This window comes from Oncorhynchus clarkii, chromosome 5, assembly GCF_045791955.1.
Source record: "Oncorhynchus clarkii lewisi isolate Uvic-CL-2024 chromosome 5, UVic_Ocla_1.0, whole genome shotgun sequence".
Classification (NCBI taxonomy): Eukaryota; Metazoa; Chordata; class Actinopteri; order Salmoniformes; family Salmonidae; genus Oncorhynchus; species Oncorhynchus clarkii.
In genome coordinates, this window is record NC_092151.1 from 7,711,422 (window position 1) to 7,732,563 (window position 21,142).

The 21,142-nt window shown below is 43.0% G+C and overlaps 1 protein-coding gene across 6 annotated transcripts in view; it reads right to left on the reverse strand.

Moving 5' to 3' along the window:
* Positions 1-3,481: 3,481 nt before the first annotated feature.
* LOC139408284 (pre-B-cell leukemia transcription factor 3-like) overlaps positions 3,482-21,142 on the reverse strand; it is a 69,807-nt gene continuing 52,146 nt past the window's right edge. For 2 of the 6 annotated variants that reach the window (XM_071151991.1, XM_071151990.1), the window contains 5 exons: positions 19,514-19,679; positions 16,409-16,489; positions 15,325-15,437; positions 8,407-8,493; positions 5,208-5,437 (listed from right to left, as the gene is read on the reverse strand). In XM_071151991.1, coding sequence (XP_071008092.1) covers positions 5,345-5,437; positions 8,407-8,493; positions 15,325-15,437; positions 16,409-16,489; positions 19,514-19,679 — 540 coding nt within the window. In that variant the 3' untranslated portion in view covers positions 5,208-5,344. Of the gene's footprint in view, positions 5,438-8,406; positions 8,494-15,324; positions 15,438-16,408; positions 16,490-19,513; positions 19,680-21,142 lie in introns of all 6 variants that reach the window. The other 4 variants (XM_071151992.1, XM_071151993.1, XM_071151995.1 and 1 more) reach the window with 4 other exon arrangements.

The following is a 21,142-nucleotide window of genomic DNA, read 5'->3' on the forward strand; positions in this document are numbered from 1 at the left end:
TGGAAATGATGTAGACAATTACATTGACAGAAGCCATAATCTATCTGCAGTATTAAAGCTGATGTACCACCTTAAAAAAAATATATCAAATATCCCTAACCCATACACTAACCTTAACCCATACACTAACCCATACACTAACCTTGACCCTAACTCATACACTAACCTTGACCCTAACCCATACACTAACCTTGGGGCGGCAGGTAGCCTAGTGGTTAGAGCGTTGGGCCAGTAACCAAAAGCTTGCTGGATCAAATCCCCGAGCTGACAAGGTAAAAATCTGTCGTTCTGCTCCTGAACCCACTGTTCCTAGGCCGTCATTGTAAATAAGAATTTGTTCTTAACTGACTTGCCTAATTAAATAAAAACCTTGACCCTTAAAATAAAAAAATAAAAAATCCCCCAAAAATATCACTTACCTTAACCCTTACCCATACACTAAATCTAAAAAATCTGTCGATGTACCCTTGAGCAAGGCACTCAACCCTAATTGCTCCTGTAGGTCACTCTGGATGAGAGTGTCTGCTAAATGACTACAATGTAAATGTAGATAACATACAGTATGTAATCATGTCTTGTTATCTAGCAGAGAAGAGTGGAATCATTACGGTACTCCATTGAAATATGAAATTACGCTCAATGAACATTATTCGAAAGCAATTAATCAAAGATTAAAACCATATGGCATATTCTGTGTTCGGTATTCGAGCTCTTCAACAATTGGCTTCTAGAGTTCAGGATTACAAAGTAAAATTCTTGATTTTCATATTTAATGATGCATGTGGAACATGCTTCATTTCATTAGGAATATATTGTGTTAATTAACCTTGAACAAGAATCTTCCTGAATTAGTGTTTCTCTGCTTTATCCCTGAAGTTGACAATGTTGTTTATTTGAGCAATTTTATGTGTGTGTGTGTGTGTGTGCGTGCGTGTGTGTGTGTGTGTGTGTGTGTGCGTGTGTGTGTGTGTACGTGCGTGCGTGCGTGTGTGTGTGTGTGTGTGTGCAATACCATTTATATCTTCTGGATCATTAACATATTATAGTAGAAAAGGGAATTGTTTATTCTTAATTACCAAACCGGGGATGATAAGTCCCGAATAAAAAGAGGAGCTTCAAACATTGTAAGAACCACATCTTAAGAACAAATCCTACCTCTTGGCATGTTTTCCAGATTTCTTTTTGTTGTTGTTGTTGTTGATGTTTGTACAACACCACCAACACTGCCATTTGTTACAAACATGAATTCACTGGTTGAGCCTTTTCTTCCAAATGTCTTAATCCTGCCAAAAAAAAAACCAAACAACAATGTGCCTGGCTTGTTTCCTCGTACACTTGGGTGATGGAAGCCAGGCAGCATGGAGCTGAAAGCTGACGGGGAACTCCGCTGACAGTGTTAGCAGAAGTCTCTGCTTGCTATTTCAACTTGACCTCAGGGCAATTCGTAGGATTTGGTGTGTAAAATTTGTTACGATCATTCTCTGATTACGATCGACATAACAGGGGCAGTGAGGTTTGGACATTAGGCTGTCTCGTGGCCTTCTATGTTGGTCATTCTGGCTGTCCAGCGATAGCCTGCTGTGCTCTCTGTCTCTCTGAATCTGGCACAGCTACTGTTGGCCTTTGTCACAGTGTGGAGCTTATTTCACTGACAGGGATCCACAGTGTTCTCTTCAACCCTCTTGTATATCTGTGGCCACAGAATGGACAGGGTCTGAATGGCAGTGAAAACACTGCTACATATTATGGTCTGCTGTGTCTGTGTCTGTGTGTGTGTATATGTGTGTGTGTGCATGTTTCTACATGCATGTCTGCAGTATTCCCATTTAAAGCATTGCAGATTATGTTTTCCAGACACGGTTCTATCGCTCACAATCTAGTTTTTCCCCCGTTTTTATCACCTAGCATATAAAATGACTGAGGCAATGACATTCTCCCTACGCCATTCAGTTGGATGACGTTTTGTGTATCGGCCAATAGAACATCTTGGGCTATGCAAAATCTTGAACCGTACCATCATGATCCATTGTCCTTTATGTCCTAAAAACAAACCTTAATTCACTGTCAAAAATTACACCCTCACAATAGAAATTCGTGGTTCTGTAAGGTACTTGTAGGAGCACTCAAATTAAATTAAGCCCCAAATAGCTTTTTAACTGTTGCCAATGGGCTGTTGACACATTTAGTACTATTAAAGCAATGTTGTCACCCACCAGCCGAGGTCATCTGAGAAGAAGAGTCTGTTTCATTACACGAGCACTTCTACCTTTTAGAGTCACAACCCTTTAATACCACAACTGCTCCTTAGCGCGAACCGTCAACCAGGCTCCCACAAGGACACTCCTAACGGCTTGGAACACTTCTCCTAACGGCTTGGAACACTCCTAACGGCTTGGAACACTTCTTCTAACGGCTTGGAACACTTCTTCTAACGGCTTGGAACACTCCTTCTAACGGCTTGGAACACTCCTAACGGCTTGGAACACTTCTCCTAACGGTTTGGAACACTCCTAGCGGCTTGGAACAATCCTAACGGCTTGGAACACTTCTTCTAACGGCTTGGAACACTTCTCCTAACGGCTTGGAACACTTCTCCTAACGGCTTGGAACACTTCTCCTAATGGCTTGAAACACTTCTCCTAATGGCTTGGAACACTTCTCCTAATGGCTTGGAACACTTCTCTTAACGGCTTGGGACACTTCTTCTAACGGCTTGGAACACTTCTTCTAACGGCTTAGAACACTTCTTCTAACGGCTTAGAACACTTCTCCTAACGGCTTGGAACACTTCTTCTAATGGCTTGGAACACTTCTCCTAACGGCTTAGAACACTTCTCCTAATGGCTTGGAACACTTCTCCTAACGGCTTGGAACACTTCTAACGGCTTGGAACACTTCTCCTAACGGCTTGGAACACTTCTTCTAACGGCTTGGAACACTTCTTCTAATGGCTTGGAACACTTCTAATGGCTTGGAACACTTCTCCTAACGGCTTAGAACACTTCTCCTAACGGCTTAGAACACTTCTCCTAACGGCTTGGAACACTTCTCCTAACGGCTTGGAACACTTCTCCTAACGGCTTGGAACACTTCTTTTAACGGCTTGGAAAAAGTCCCACAAGGTCATTTGAAGGTTTGTGATGGAATGTTCTCCAACCAGTACCTCTGTCTAGTACTGAATGGCTTTTTGTATTGTGGAATGACTTACTGTTGGATCGAATCAGTAGTGTAGAATACTGGTCCAATGAGTTGGAAGGAGAAGAGTTTAGACACCGCTTTACCTTGAGGAGAAAGTACAGCGACTCAAAGCATTTACCTTGAGGAGATAATTCGCTGTGCTGAGGAGATAATTCAGCGACTCAAAAGCATTTACCTTGAGGAGATAATTCGCTGTGCTGAGGAGATAATTCAGCGACTCAAAAGCATTTACCTTGAGGAGATAATTCGGTGTGCTGAGGAGAAAGTACAGTGACTCAAAGCATTAAAGCAAAAGTTTATTTTTTTGTGTTTGAAACTACACAAACTAGCACAGAGGACTCGTTTGGGGGTCCGAATCCTCCACGGAGTGCGGTTACAAATGAAACATATTTAATACATTAGGACCACTGCCACAAATATTTTTTTTATATATTTTTTTGTTTTATCAGGACTTCATTCAGTTTCAAAATGGCCATGATACAAAATAAAAATAAGGGAGGCAAGAAAAACATAACTGTGAAACAAGAGTCTGAAATACACAGGTTTGGGAACTGAGACCTCTATGTCTTTTCATTCATATAGTTAAAGAGGATAAGTAACAAAATCAGCAACATTCAAAATGTTCTTCGGGTATTTACAACAGTTTCACTGTTTGGTGGTGAACATACATGTTTCTTACATGTAAAAATAAAATTAAAAAAAGTGGCTTATTTCCCCTTGTGGGAATACTGTGAGGTGTGTACGACCGTACATGTGTCTTTGTACCCCCACAGCCTGTATTCCCACAAGTGGAAATGGGGGTTGGGTAGGTGTGTGGGGGGGGGGGATACGTCACCTTTCACATCCATACAGGCTTCTAGTAAATTCCACCACTGACATTTATGGATCATGTTCAATTAATACACTCCCATAAAATGACAGGTCACGTGACTAGCTCTTTGGGAAGCTAGTACCGTAGCGGCCTCCTAGTTTGGTTGAATGGCTCAAATTTACCTTTTGTTCTTTAACTAAACACTACTGCTAAGCGTTAATCTGGCATTTAGTAAAGTTGCAATAATGCAGCAATCCCCCCCCCAACAAGATCAAAAGTACAAGAGCTAATTACAAGACATGTAAAACAAACATAAAATGGGGATTTAGAATAGTCAGATGCTAGTAATGCTAGTGATGAGGTTAAGAAGAGGTAGCACTCTTAAGTTACTAAACATCCGTTTGAAATGGTGAAACGTCGTCATTTTCATGAGGTAAATCATTACAGCTCTGTTTTGACACACAATTCTCGGGGGAACTCCTCAAATGGTATTACTATTAGTACATGTAATTTGTATAGATATGGTGACACATGATCATACAAATATGAATTTGGGACAGTATCGGAGTGAATACTATCAAACGACTGAATTATATCCATTCGAAACAGAATGCACAGTGTCCAAAAAAAGGTGTAGAAATTCATGTTCAGCAAGAGGACTCATGTTGGAGAATAAGAGCATGACAACAACAACAACAACAAAAGCTGCCGTTTTTAAATGTCCTTCATCGTGTCAACCCACAAAACATTGTTAAATCCGGGATGTTAGTATCAGAAAAACAAAAGAGCCCACTAGAGCTGCAGCCATCCTAAGTCCATTGAAGCGTTGACCTTCCGTCAGTTGGGCACCTGCAACTTTAAATGATTCCGCTGTCCCCACAACAGTTGTATAGTGATACTGGCAGAAGAAAATCCATTGGACCACGTGTACGTTGCCTTCAGTCTTAGTTGGCCCAAATAGAGAACAAAAAGGGGCCATAAGAGTAGATCTGGAGGGTTGAGAGAGATGCACGGGCTTCAGTTTTTACTTGAATAAATCTACTGTTATCTTCTCTAGACTTCCCATTCAGAACCCCAACTCGTCGGTCTGTCAGTTAATATATATTTATGTTCAGAAAAATGTTGCTAAAAGCTGTATCCAATCATATCAGTCTTGACTGTGAAGGTTATTGGATGGGATTTTACAAAATGGCCGACATTGTCTGGAGTGAAGGGGGGAGGGGTTAGACTCAGTCGAGGGAGGTGATTGGTTCTGTTTGGCCTCTGTTTGGTTCAGTCACATTGGTCGAGGGCACGGTAGCATATTAGGTGGAAAAGAGACGATCAGTGAGGTGGTCAGTTTGAGGTATCAGAGTGCACACTGCCTGGCCCTTCGTTTGGGGACGTCACTGAGGAGGGAGTAGGTGCACCGTGCCATCCCCCGTTACCCTACATGATGGAGAAAGAGAGAGAGAGAGACATTGAGACAGAAACAGAGAGACAGACAGAGACAGAGACACAGAGAGACAGACACAGGAACAGAGAGAGCGAGAGAGAGAGCGACAGAGAGAGAAACAGAGAGAGAAACAGAGAGAAACAGAGAGAGAGACAGAGAGAAACAGAGAGTGTGAGATATATATATATATATATATATAGAGAGAGAGAGAGACAGAAACAGAGAGAGAGAGACACACAGAGAGAGAGAGTGCAAGGGTTACTTCTTGAAAAACAGGTAAAGTTACAACTGAGGAGGATGATTTGATCGGGTCTTCAAGCAACCGAGCCACAACTGACAATCATAGTTCAGGGTGGATTACATTTAGAATGTAATTAAACTCAATACCCAAATGAACATCCAATAGTATAAAGCTTGTTGTCACAATCTGGTTTGGAAGGGGCCCATTGCTTCCCTCTTTCAGCAGTCAGATTGAGTGTATACCCACAATAACGCACACATGGCCGGGCTAGGAAACAAACAGAGAGAGAGAGAGAGAGAGAGAGAGATCCGACATGGTGTCTGCCGGCGGGGGTAAGCCCCATTGCATTACCACTGACATCCCCAGACAGGGTCTCTTGCTGACAAATTTGCCCCGCGTCCTGGTCATTGGAGGCGAGTGGTGAAATCAATGTCTTATCGGATTGCTTTAGTGGTTGTCGCTGCAAATTCTAGTGTCAGTTATGAAGACGGGAGGGGACACCACCGCGGGTAACAACTTTAAGGGGAAACACTGAAAGGAAGTGACGGGAGGAGGATTTTCCTTATCGTCGAGTCAGGAATGGGGTTAGAATAGGGTTTTGGCCTAGCATTTGATTTAAAAAATGTTTTAAAAAAAATCACAGATTGAAACATTGTCCTTGCATAAATTAGAAAAAGTTAACATGTTGTCAATATATTGAAAATAATATAGAAATAATATAGTACATAAAAAATATATTTAGCATGATCAACATGTTTTGTATATTGTACTATATCTGTATAACTCATAGTAGGTTTTGTTTAGCATCAACACTCTTATCTTGACAGAGCAGCTGACCCTGGCTGTCTTTAGACATACCATTCATATCCAATGTGCTGTCCTCTTCCCTGTCCAATCCATCCTGATGACTTCCCTTCTAAACCACGTAGCATGGCTGTGAGTTATGTGATTCAGCCAAACACAACCCGCCATGCTTCCCTCACTTCCCCTGTGATGGACTGAGAGCCATGACCTAAATAAGGAATTGTGAGTGCGAGGGCAGGGGGGGGGTGCAAAACGCTACACTTTGAAGCTGCTCGAGGTTGGCACATCGCCTACACCGCCTGGAGCAAGAAAGGGTACTCCGGAAAACCCAAAAAACGACACCTTGTTGTGGGAGTGCTCCTAACGACGCGCCTTTGTGTGTTTTCACACGTTTGTGTGTTTTGTTGCGGTGTCGGTTTTGATCATGTCCAATGGAAGAAGAAGACATTTCAGGTAGTGGTACTCTTTGAGTGCTGAATTTGATTGTTCTTCCCCCAAAATACATCATGAACATACCAGCCGTGTGTGTATGTATTTTATGTAACATTACACAACAACGGAAAAAAACACCTCTACAACAGAAAAGAAACCTGTTCTAATCTTGAGAAGAAGCATAAGACATTGAGGCTGTCTCCATTTATACCAGACGGGAAACGGTGTAATGGAGAAAACCAGTCCGCAGCCTACTTCCCCCTTTCATTGCTAGAGAGCTGACAGCAAATGCAAATGCAAATGTTTCTCTGTGTCGGGGGTTGAGCGAAAGGAAGAGTCAGTACACCTCTCTCTCTCTCCCCCTCTCTCTCTCTCTCCCCCTCTCTCTCTCTCTCTCTCTCTCTCCCCCTCTCTCTCTCTCTCTCTCCCCCTCTCTCTCTCTCCCCCCTCTCTCTCTCTCCCCCCCTCTCTCTCTCTCTCCCCCTCTCTCTCCCCCCCCCCTCTCTCTCTCTCTCTCTCTCCCCCTCTCTCTCCCCCCCTCTCTCTCTCTCTCTCTCCCCCTCTCTCTCCCCCTCTCTCCCCCTCTCTCTCCCCCCCCCTCTCTCAATCTCTCCCCCCCCCCCTCTCTCTCTCTCCCCCTCTCTCTCTCTCTCTCTCTCTCTCTCTCTCTCTCTCTCTCCCTCTCTCTCTCTCTCTCTCCCCCTCTCTCTCCCCCTCTCTCTCTCTCCGTCGCGGCGGCTCATCCTCCACCAATAAATGTATCTTTACCACGGTAGCTCAGATTGTCTGGTGCAGGAAGAAGAAGGGTCTTATCAGAGCTCATCAGGAAAGACCATAGCCGCATCTGTACAAGGCTGCAGGCAATTCCAGTTTCATATTTCATTACCGTGATAAGAAGATGGACTGCAAATTCGCTCTCAGAAGCATTTCAAAGTAGTTAAATGAAAACACAGATACACCAGTAAAAAGCCCCCGTTTCATATGGCTGTGGGGGTATTATAAAATGCATTTCATAAATGGAATGAAGCTCGCTTGCTCTTTCTCATTTAAATGGCTGGGGTGTGGATGCGAGTGTTAGTATGAAGTCATACATTTATCTTTGTCATCACATGGGCCGTCCTTAATCTCGCCTGTCGTATATTTGCTCTACGGTTTGATCACACTGGCGGCTCACTGAAAAGGGTTTGGGAGCCCTGGCAAACAGAGATTACCCTGCAGGTCCTATTTTACAATCCTGCCCCCCGATCACCCCACCCTTAACTAACTGCATTCAAATACAGAGGAAGGGTGGTGGAGGGAGACGACGTGTGCAACATACAACTCTAGAAATACTATTTGGGTCCTAGGATTTTCTAACCCTGGGTGAATGGGATTTTAACATGAAAATGATTTCAGGAGGAGTCATTATCACCAATGTCGTCGTCACCATCATTGCGACGATATGACATATTTGCAGACATTGTCATGATCATGATTTACACTTACATTTAGACTGTGAGGACTGTACATGGGGTGCCGTAGCCCATCACTGTATCCGACCGTCTGACTGATAGCATGGCGTATGGTATCCCCCTAGAGAGAGAGAGAGGGGGGGGGGGGCGAGAGGGGGGAGAGAGAGAGAGGGAGAGAGGGGTGGGAGCGAGAGGGGGAGAGAGAGAGAGAGGGGGAAAGAGAGAGAGGGAGAGAGGTAGGGAGTGAGAGGGGAGAGAGAGAGAGAGGGGGAAAGAGAGAGAGGGAGGGGGGGGCGAGAGGGGGGGGGGAGAGAGAGGGGGAAAGAGAGAGAGGGAGAGAGGTAGGGAGTGAGAGGGGGGAGAGAGAGAGAGAGGGGGAAAGAGAGAGAGGGAGAGAGGGGTGGGAGCGAGGGGGGAGAGAGAGAGAGAGGGGGAAAGAGAGAGAGGGAGAGGGGGGAGAGAGAGAGGGGGGGAAAGAGAGAGAGGGAGAGAGGTAGGGAGTGAGAGGGGGGAGAGAGAGAGAGAGGGGGAAAGAGAGAGAGGGAGGGGGGGCGAGAGGGGGGGAGAGAGAGAGAGGGGGAGAGAGAGAGGGAGAGATAGAGAGGGAGGGAGAGAGATAGAAAGAGTGGGAGAGGGGAGAGACAGGGAGAGAGGGAGAAATGCAGAAAGAGAGGGAGGGAGAGACAAAGACGAAGTGAGAGAATGTCAATGCCTTCTCACCTTCCCTCCATCATTTTGAAAGAACAATACAAAATGACAATAACAATTGCCACAACAAAAGACAAACATGAAAGAACAGAATGGGACAGTATAGAACAGAATGGGACAGTATAGAACAGACATGGGACAGTATAGAACAGACATGGGACAGTATAGAACAGAATGGGACAGTATAGAACAGAATGGGACAGTATAGAACAGAATGGGACAGTATAGAACAGACATGGGACAGTATAGAACAGACATGAGACAGTATAGAACAGACATGGGACAGTAAAGAACAGAACAGACATGAGACAGTATAGAACAAACATGGGACAGTAAAGAACAGACATGAGACAGTATAGAACAGAACAGACATGGGACAGTAAAGAACAGACATGGGACAGTATAGAACAGACATGGGACAGTAAAGAACAGAACAGACATGGGACAGTACAGAACAGAACAGACATGGGACAGTAAAGAACAGACATGGGACAGTAAAGAACAGACATGGGACAGTAAAGAACAGACATGGGACAGTAAAGAACAGAACAGACATGGGACAGTAAAGAACAGAACATAGATTGGACAGTAAAGAACAGACATGAGACAATATAGAACAGACATGAGACAGTATAGAACAGAAATGGGACAGTAAAGAACAGAACAGACATGGGACAGTATAGAACAGACATGGGACAGTAAAGAACAGAACAGACATGGGACAGTAAAGAACAGACATGGAACAGTAAAGAACAGACATGGGACAGTATAGAACAGACATGGGACAGTACAGAACAGACATGGGACAGTAAAGAACAGAACAGACATGGGACAGTATAGAACAGAACAGACATGGGACAGTATAGAACAGAACAGACATGGGACAGTATAGAACAGACATGGGACAGTAAAGAACAGACATGGGACAGTAAAGAACAGAACAGACATGGGACAGTATAGAAAAGAACAGACATGGGACAGTATAGAACAGAACAGATGAGGGACAGTATAACACAGAACAGACATGGGACAGTAAAGAACAGACATGGGACAGTAAAGAAAAGAACAGACATGGGACAGTATAGAACAGAACAGACAAGGGACAGTATAGAACAGAACAGACATGGGACAGTAAAGAACAGAACAGACATGGGACAGTAAAGAACAGAACAGACATGGGACAGTATAGAACAGAACAGACATGGGACAGTAAAGAACAGAACAGACATGGGACAGTATAGAACAGAACAGACATGGGACAGTATAGAACAGAACAGACATGGGACAGTAAAGAACAGAACAGATATGGGACAGTATAGAACAGAACAGACATGGGACAGTATAGAACAGAACAGACACGGGACAGTACAGAACAGACATGGGACAGTATAGAACAGAACAGACATGGGACAGTAAAGAACAGAACAGACATGGGACAGTATAGAACAGAACAGACATGGGACAATAAAGAACAGACAAGGGAGAGTAAAGAACAGAACATACATGGGACAGTATAGAACAGACATGGGACAGTAAAGTAAAGAACAGACATGAGACAGTATAGAACAGAACAGACATGGGGCAGTATAGAACAGAACAGACAAGGGACAGTATAGAACAGAACAGACATGGGACAGTATAGAACAGACATGGGACAGTATAGAACAGAACAGACATGGGACAGTATAGAACAGAACAGACATGGGACAGTAAAGAACAGACATGGGACAGTAAAAAACAGACATGGGACAGTATAGAACAGAACAGACATGGGACAGTAAAGAACAGAACAGACATGGGACAGTAAAGAACAGACATGGGACAGTAAAGAACAGACATGGGACAGTAAAAAACAGACATGGGACAGTAAAGAACAGAACAGACATGGGACAGTATAGAACAGAACAGACATGGGACCGTATAGAACAGAACAGACATGGGACAGTATAGAACAGAACAGACATGGGACAGTAAAGAACAGAACAGATATGGGACAGTATAGAACAGAACAGACATGGGACAGTAAAGAACAGAACAGACATGGGACAGAATAGAACAGACCAGACATGGGAATGTATAGAACATAACAGACGAGGGACAGTATAGAACAGAACAGACATGGGACAGTAAAGAACAGAACAGATATGGGACAGTATAGAACAGAACAGACATGGGACAGTAAAGAACAGAACAGACATGGGACAGAATAGAACAGACCAGACATGGGACAGTATAGAACAGAACAGACATGGGACAGTAAAGAACAGAACAGACATGGGACAGTATAGAACAGAACAGACATGGGACAGTATAGAACAGAACAGACATGGGACAGTAAAGAACCGAACAGATATGGGACAGTATAGAACAGAACAGACATGGGACAGTAAAGAACAGAACAGACATGGGACAGAATAGAACAGACCAGACATGGGAATGTATAGAACATAACAGACGAGGGACAGTATAGAACAGAACAGACATGGGACAGTATAGAACAGACATGGGACAGTAAAGAACAGAACAGACATGAGACAGTAAAGAACAGACATGGGACAGTAAAGAACAGAACAGACATGGGACAGTAAAGAACAGACATGGGACAGTAAAGAACAGACATGGGACAGTAAAAAACAGACATGGGACAGTATAGGACAGACATGGGACAGTAAAGAACAGACATGGGACAGTATAGAACAGAACAGACATGGGACAGTATAGAACAGAACAGACATGGGACAGTATAGAACAGACATGGGACAGTATAGAACAGACATGGGACAGTATAGAACAGAACAGACATGGGACAGTATAGAACAGACATGAGACAGTATAGAACAGACATGGGACAGTAAAGAACAGATATGAGACAGTATAGAACAGAACAGACATGAGACAGTAAAGAACAGACATGGGACAGTAAAGAACAGACATGGGACAGTAAAGAGCAGACATGGGAGAGTATAGAACAGAAAAGACATGAGACAGTAAAGAACAGACATGGGACAGTATAGAACAGAACAGACATGAGACAGTAAAGGACAGACATGGGACAGTAAAATAAAGAACAAACATGGGACAGTAAAGAACAGACATGGGACAGTAAAGAACAGACATGAGACAGTAAAGAACAGACATGGGACAGTATAGAAAAGACATGTGACAGTAAAGAACAGACATGGGACAGTATAGAACAGAACAGACATGTGACAGTAAAGAACAGACATGGGACAGTAAAGAGCAGACATGGGACAGTAAAGAGCAGACATGGGACAGTAAAGAACAGACATGGGACAGTAAAGAACAGACATGGGACAGTAAAGAACAGACAAGGGACAGTATAGAACAGAACAGACATGGGACAGTAAAGAACAGACATGGGACAGTAGAGAACACACATGAGACAGTAAAGAACAGACATGGGACAGTAAAGAACAGACATGGGACAGTAAAGAGCAGACATGGGACAGTAAAGAACAGACATTGGACAGTAAAGAACAGATATGAGACAGTAAAGTAAAGAACAGACATGGGACAGTAAAGAGCAGACATGGGACAGTAAAGAGCAGACATGGGACAGTAAAGAACAGACATGGGACAGTAAAGAACAGACATGGGACAGTAAAGAACAGACATGGGACAGTAAAGAACAGACAAGGGACAGTATAGAACAGAACAGACATGGGACAGTAAAGAACAGACATGGGACAGTAGAGAACACACATGAGACAGTAAAGAACAGACATGTGACAGTAAAGAACAGACATGGGACAGTAAAGAGCAGACATGGGACAGTAAAGAACAGACATGGGACAGTAAAGAACAGACCTGGAACAGTGAACAACAGACACGGGACAGTAAAGAACAGACACGGGACAGTATAGGACAGACATGGGACAGTATAGAACAGACATGGGACAGTAAAGAACAGACATGGGACAGTAAAGAACAGACATGGGACAGTAAAATAAAGAACAGACATGGGACAGTAAAGAACAGACATGGGACAGTAAAGAACAGACAAGGGACAGTATAGAACAGAACAGACATGGGACAGTATAGAACAGAACAGACATGGGACAGTAAAGAACAGACATGGGAGAGTAAAGAACAGATATGGGACAGTAAAGAACAGACATGGGACAGTATAGAACAGAACAGACATGAGACAGTATAGAACAGAACAGACATGGGACAGTAAAGAACAGACATGGGACCTTAAAGAAAAGACATGGGACAGTAGAGAACACACATGAGACAGTAAACAACAGAACAGACATGAGACAGTAAAGAACAGACATCGGACAGTAAAGAACAGAACAGACATGGGACAGTAAAGAACAGACATGGGACAGTAAAAAACATACATGGGACAGTATAGGACAGAACAGACATGGGACAGTATAGAACAGAACAGACATGGGACAGTATAGAACAGACATGGGACAGTATAGAACAGACATGGGACAGTATAGAACAGAACAGACATGGGACAGTATAGAACAGAACAGACATGGGACAGTATAGAACAGACATGGGACAGTATAGAACAGACATGGGACAGTAAAGAACAGATATGAGACAGTATAGAACAGAACAGGCATGAGACAGTAAAGAACAGACATGGGACAGTAAAGAGCAGACATGGGAGAGTATAGAACAGAACAGACATGAGACAGTAAAGAACAGACATGGGACAGTAAAGAACAGACATGGGACAGTAAAGAGCAGACATGGGACAGTATAGAACAGAACAGACATGGGACAGTATAGAACAGATATGGGACAGTAAAGAACAGATATGAGACAGTATAGAACAGAACAGACATGAGACAGTAAAGAACAGACATGGGACAGTAAAGAGCAGACATGGGAGAGTATAGAACAGAACAGACATGAGACAGTAAAGAACAGACATGGGACAGTAAAGAACAGACATGGGACAGTAAAGAGCAGACATGGGAGAGTATAGAACAGAACAGACATGAGACAGTAAAGAACAGACATGGGACAGTATAGAACAGAACAGACATGAGACAGTAAAGAACAGACATGGGACAGTAAAATAAAGAACAAACATGGGACAGTAAAGAACAGACATGGGACAGTAAAGAACAGACATGAGACAGTAAAGAACAGACATGGGACAGTATAGAACAGACATGGGACAGTAAAGAACAGACATGGGACAGTATAGAACAGAACAGACATGTGACAGTAAAGAGCAGACATGGGACAGTAAAGAGCAGACATGGGACAGTAAAGAACAGACATGGGACAGTAAAGAACAGACATGGGACAGTAAAGAACAGACATGGGACAGTAAAGAACAGACAAGGGACAGTATAGAACAGAACAGACATGGGACAGTAAAGAACAGACATGGGACAATAGAGAACACACATGAGACAGTAAAGAACAGACATGGGACAGTAAAGAACAGACATGGGACAGTAAAGAGCAGACATGGGACAGTAAAGAACAGACATGGGACAGTAAAGAACAGATATGAGACAGTAAAGTAAAGAACAGACATGGGACAGTAAAGAGATACATGGGACAGTAAAGAGCAGACATGGGACAGTAAAGAGCAGACATGGGACAGTAAAGAACAGACATGGGACAGTAAAGAACAGACATGGGACAGTAAAGAACAGACATGGGACAGTAAAGAGCAGACATGGGACAGTAAAGAACAGACATGGGACAGTAAAGAACAGACATGGGACAGTATAGAACAGACATGGGACAGGTAAGTAAAGAAAGTGGGGAATCCCAGCCCAAGAGCTCAAGTCAAAGCCAGACACTCTACCTTCTCAAATAACAGAACCTGTAATCTACAATATACTGTCATAGAAATACAGAAATATGTCAAAAGGTCTATAATATCTAAAGCCATATTTCTTACACCTGACGAACACCTTCTAAGATAATAAATAATCAAGCTGCATAACCTACAGTAGAATGTCCTGCTGTACCCAGACTGGACATTACCTGTCGACTATCAATGAATTGCTACAGTTTTGAGTTGAAGTCCAATCTCATTCCAACTCAAAATCATTCCATGAATTCAACGAAATCCTCAGAGAAAGTGAAGGCCAAATTGTCTCCATTATTCCAATTCATGGAATGACTCCAATTTTTTTTTAAAGGGTATTGACCCCAATAGTACAGTCAATAGTATGTGACCCTTAAGTAAGCCTTGAACCCTGACCTCTCTTCCTGACCTCTCACCCTGACCTACCTGTGACTGCACATTAGCTCCGACTTGAGCCCCCTGGTAAGAGGCCCCATTCAGACTCTGCATGCTCATGAACATGTCCCCAGAGTTAGGGAGGCTAAAAGAGGCAGAGGAACCTGGAGAGGAGAGATGGAAGTAGCTGAATATAAGAACACATACAGATCTAGGATCAGCTTCCCTTTACCCAATCCTAATCTTAACCATTAGTGGGGGAAGTGCTAAACTGACCCCAAGATATGCGACTAGGGGCAACGTCACACTACATTACACTCACTGATCCATACATGCGAACAACTAAACTATCCAAAACAAGAAGACTGTATATATAGAAAGGACAAAATAAAGAGAGATGAAAACAGAGAGTGTAAGGACAGAGGGAAGACAGATGAAAACAGAGATAGTAAGGACAGAGGGAAGGGAGATGAAAACAGAGAGAGTAAGGACCGAGGGAAGAGAGACGAAACAAGAACTAGCGTACTCGTATCCGAAATGAAGCAACCTAAACAGGAACTAGCGTACTCATATCCTAAATGAAACAAACTAAACAGGAACTAGTGTACTCGTATCCTAAATGAAGCAACCTAAACAGGAACTAGTGTACTCATATCCTAAATGAAGCAACCTAAACAGGAACTAGTGTACTCGTATCCTAAATTAAGCAACCTAAACAGGAACTAGCGTACTCATATCCTAAATTAAGCAACCTAAACAGGAACTAGCGTACTCATATCCTAAATGAAGCAACCTAAACAGGAACTAGCGTACTCATATCCTAAATTACGCAACCTAAACAGGAACTAGCGTACTCATATCCTAAATTAAGCAACCTAAACAGGAACTAGTGTACTCGTATCCTAAATGAAGCAACCAAAACAGGAACTAGCGTACTCATATCCTAAATGAAGCAACCTAAACAGGAACTAGCGTACTCATATCCTAAATGAAACAAATTGAATTCAGGTTGAGGTGGTGGAGAGGGAGACAAGCTTCCACTATGGTCGGGGGTGTGAGAAGGGACCGATGGAAGGACTATAGTTCTAGGTGGGATGAATGACCACAACACATAAAAGGTTTCCTGAATCAGTACCGGCGCTGAACATGTTGGTTAAAAGGGAGTTTTTGCTCTCAGCAGAGTCCAGTTGAAATTCCTCATCTTTCATCTGGAAGCCTGGATAAAAGAAAATGGAAGGGACTTGAAAACCTCCCATCATGACTTTATTAAGCCCCGAGTCTCATTGCCTACATCAATTGTATTGGAATTGTAAGAACTGCTATAGAACATTAAATGAAGATAAAAAAAAAAAAATGGGCTTAGGTTTGATTTGACGTCAGAGCGTGAACATTTTAATAATTCGTTGTGTTGATTTTTATTATCAATATTTAATTGTCATTTGCAATTTTAACAAACAATGCCAGATGTCCCTCCCTCCCTCCCGCCCACCACCCACCCAACTACCCCTAGCAACCACACACCCCACTACCCCTAGCAACCACCCACCCCACTACCCCTAGCAACAACCCACCCAACTACCCCTAGCAACCAGCCACCCAACTATCCCTAGCAACCACCCACCCAACTACCCCTAGCAACCACCCACCCAACTACCCCTAGCAACCTGCCACCCAACTATCCCTAGCAACCACCCACCCAACTACCCCTAGCAACCACCCACCCAACTACCCCTAGCAACCACCCACCCAACTACCCCTAGCAACCAGCCACCCAACTATCCCTAGCAACCACCCACCCAACTACCCCTAGCAACCACCCACCCAAATACCCCTAGCAACCTGCCACCCAACTATCCCTAGCAACCTGCCACCCAACTATCCCTAGCAACCTGCCACCCAACTATCCCTAGCAGTACCACAGTCACAGGGGTGTCAAACTCATTCTGCCTCCTCATTCAGTCTTTACAGAGGTCTGGAGGGTCGTATTCAAAATGTGTTACAGTGCCTTGCGAAAGTATTCGGCCCCCTTGAACTTTGCCACCTTTTGCCACATTTCAGGCTTCAAACATAAAGATATAAAACTGTATTTTTTTGTGAAGAATCAACAACAAGTGGGACACAATCATGAAGTGGAACAACATTTATTGGATATTTCAAACTTTTTTAACAAATCAAAAACTGAAAAATTGGGCGTGCAAAATTATTCAGCCCCCTTAAGTTAACTTTGTAGCGCCACCTTTTGCTGCAATTACAGCTGTAAGTCGCTTGGGGTATGTCTCTATCAGTTTTGCACATCGAGAGACTGAAATGTTTTCCCATTCCTCCTTGCAAAACAGCTCGAGCTCAGTGAGGTTGGATGGAGAGCATTTGTGAACAGCAGTTTTCAGTTCTTTCCACAGATTCTCGATTGGATTCAGGTCTGGACTTTGACTTGGCCATTCTAACACCTGGATATGTTTATTTTTGAACCATTCCATTGTAGATTTTGCTTTATGTTTTGGATCATTGTCTTGTTGGAAGACAAATCTCCGTCCCAGTCTCAGGTCTTTTGCAGGACCATTCTTCAAGAATGGTCCTGTATTTGGCTCCATCCATCTTCCCATCAATTTTAACCATCTTCCCTGTCCCTGCTGAAGAAAAGCAGGCCCAAACCATGATGCTGCCACCACCATGTTTGACAGTGGGGATGGTGTGTTCAGCTGTGTTGCTTTTACGCCAAACATAACGTTTTGCATTGTTGCCAAAAAGTTCCATTTTGGTTTCATCTGACCAGAGCACCTTCTTCCACATGTTTGGTGTGTCTCCCAGGTGGCTTGTGGCAAACTTTAAACAACACTTTTTATGGATATCTTTAAGAAATGGCTTTCTTCTTGCCACTCTTCCATAAAGGCCATATTTGTGCAATATACGACTGATTGTTGTCCTATGGACAGAGTCTCCCACCTCAGCTGTAGATCTCTGCAGTTCATCCAGAGTGATCATGGGCCTCTTGGCTGCATCTCTGATCAGTCTTCTCCTTGTATGAGCTGAAAGTTTAGAGGGACGGCCAGGTCTTGGTAGATTTGCAGAGGTCTGATACTCCTTCCATTTCAATATTATCGCTTGCACAGTGCTCCTTGGGATGTTTAAAGCTTGGAAAATCTTTTTGTATCCAAATCCGGCTTTAAACTTCTTCACAACAGTATCTCGGACCTGCCTGGTGTGTTCCTTGTTCTTCGTGATGCTCTCTGCGCTTTTAACGGACCTCTGAGACTATCACAGTGCAGGTGCATTTATACGGAGACTTGATTACACACAGGTGGATTGTATTTATCATCATTAGTCATTTAGGTCAACATTGGATCATTCAGAGATCCTCACTGAACTTCTGGAGAGAGTTTGCTGCACTGAAGGTAAAGGGGCTGAATAATTTTGCACGCCCAATTTTTCAGTTTTTGATTTGTTAAAAAAGTTTGAAATATCCAATAAATGTCATTCCACTTCATGATTGTGTCCCACTTGTTGTTGATTCTTCACAAAAAAATATATTATATCTTTATGTTTGAAGCCTGAAATGTGGCAAAGTTCAAGGGGGCCGAATACTTTCGCAAGGCACTGTATATTTCCTTGCAGTCAAAATGGACCAAACAATTGTCAGTCAAAATGGTGAGAAAAAAAATTGCCCTCTAACCATAGTTTGGAGAATTTTTTATGCTCCTTGACTGTCTAGCTTTCATTTCAGTGATTGTTAGCAACCTGGACCGAGTGAAAAGACTGTATAAATGTAGGTCCAATATCATTTATAAACAGTTTTCATTTATTTTTTTAATGTATATAGATGGTTTTATTTATTTTTTGGATCCCTTGGGCCGTATGTTTGATACAATATTACTACAATATTACTACAATATTACTACAATATTACTACAATATTACTTCTTAGAAAGTTGAATAAGTGAAACAATGAAAACAAAATAACAAAAGAAAAATGAATAAATTACAAGAGTAGGAAAAAACTAGAAACAAGCAAGCAGCAATAACAGCAGCCAGAAATCATCACTTTTGTTAAGTATCGAACAGCACTTCTGTGTTACTATCCAAATCTATATTATATATATATATTATATTATATTATATTATTATTATATTATATATATATATATGTTACCGTGAAATGTAAACATTTCCCTTATTTTATTTTTTTTACACATTTACCACAACATATACATACGACTCTGGTCTTACCACCAAGTGTGCCTACCAGAGTTGGGCGTGGTGGGTGAGTTGGCCTGGCTGCTGTGGATGGCTGCTGCCACGGCGTGGGTTGCCGTCACCGCTGTCTTGGCTGCATAGAGGTTAGCCTCCTCCTGGAACTTGCCGATGTTCTTCTTGTACCGGATCCTCTTGTTGCCGAACCAATTGGACACCTGAGTAGGACATCGGCAAGTTCCAGGAAAGGGAATAGAGAGAGAGAGCGAGAGAGAGAGAGAGAGAGAGAGAGGGAAGGATGAGAGATAAAAGGGAAATAATGTAGTGAGTCAGACATTGTCCACCATTTTGAAAAAAACATCACTTCAGGTTGTCCCCGCCCCTGGAGAGGAGTAGGAGGCACTCAACCGAACGTGAGACGAGGTGCAACCAAATAAATCAAAAGGAGCATTCTGAAGTAAACAAGAGCGACTCTTGCTCACAATTAAAATCTTGATGTTTTATTGACCTGATTCTGAGTTAAAGTCATGACGTTTCGGCCAGTCATGATTTCAACTCAAAATTAGATAAATAAATAAAGCATTGTGGACGAGAGTCGCTCATATTCCAGTCCCAGAGTCTGCAAGGACCAATCAGGACTGTCGTGTGGATGGCCAGCCAACTCATATTCCAGTCCCAGAGTCTGCAAGGACCAATCAGGACTGTCGTGTGGATGGCCAGCCAACTCATATTCCAGTCCCAGAGTCTGCAAGGACCAATCAGGACTGTCGTGTGGATGGCCAGCCAACTCATATTCCAGTCCCAGAGTCTGCAAGGACCAATCAGGACTGTCGTGTGGATGGCCAGCCAACTCATATTCCAGTCCCAGAGTCTGCAAGGACCAATCAGGACTGTCGTGTGGATGGCCAGCCAACTATTAGATGTGGTCCATCACCAATCTCTCTACAGCTGTCACCAAAGAGTGTGATGAGTATTCCATCTAGGAGAATAATATTTGGACTAAGCTACTGTCTAATGTCAATGTTGTGACCATAGAAATAAAACACATTGACTTTCAATGGTTGTTACTGTGGCTCATGCATTTACAACACAAAAATGTATTCCAAGAAAGTGGCACATTTTCTAAAGATTGTCAGGATAGGTCTGTCTATTATAGCCTGGTTATTGTCTCAGTTCAGCAACTACATTCCACATCTTTCTAGTCCTGTCATTGGCCAACGACACTGGCCTTTCGGGCAATGTTCAAATACGAACATTCTATCGTTAATGAGCTCGAAGAGATCATTTTATCCTGATTCAATAACCTCCATAGCTATCATCCAATCACAATGTTTATGCAAATTAGACCGAAAGGATCACATCACACCAGAGAAGCACTCAGACTTCTCTCTAGTTCACTCTGTGAACACTGTTGCCTATTTTGTATCCAGCGAGCAAGAGCAAGGTCCTTCTTTTCTCAAATATATATATTTTTTAATTTCTCAAAATAAGTGACCAAACTATATTGATACGTCTGGGAAAACGGATCGGGCTAGGCTACTGGTTCAAGAGCTACAAGGAGAATAGAGAGAGGAGGAAAGATGGAGACGGCCAGTGGAGATGCTCAGTGGAGATGCTAGTGGAGATGCCAGTGGAGATGCCAGTGGAGATGCTAGTGGAGATGCCAGTGGAGATGCCAGTG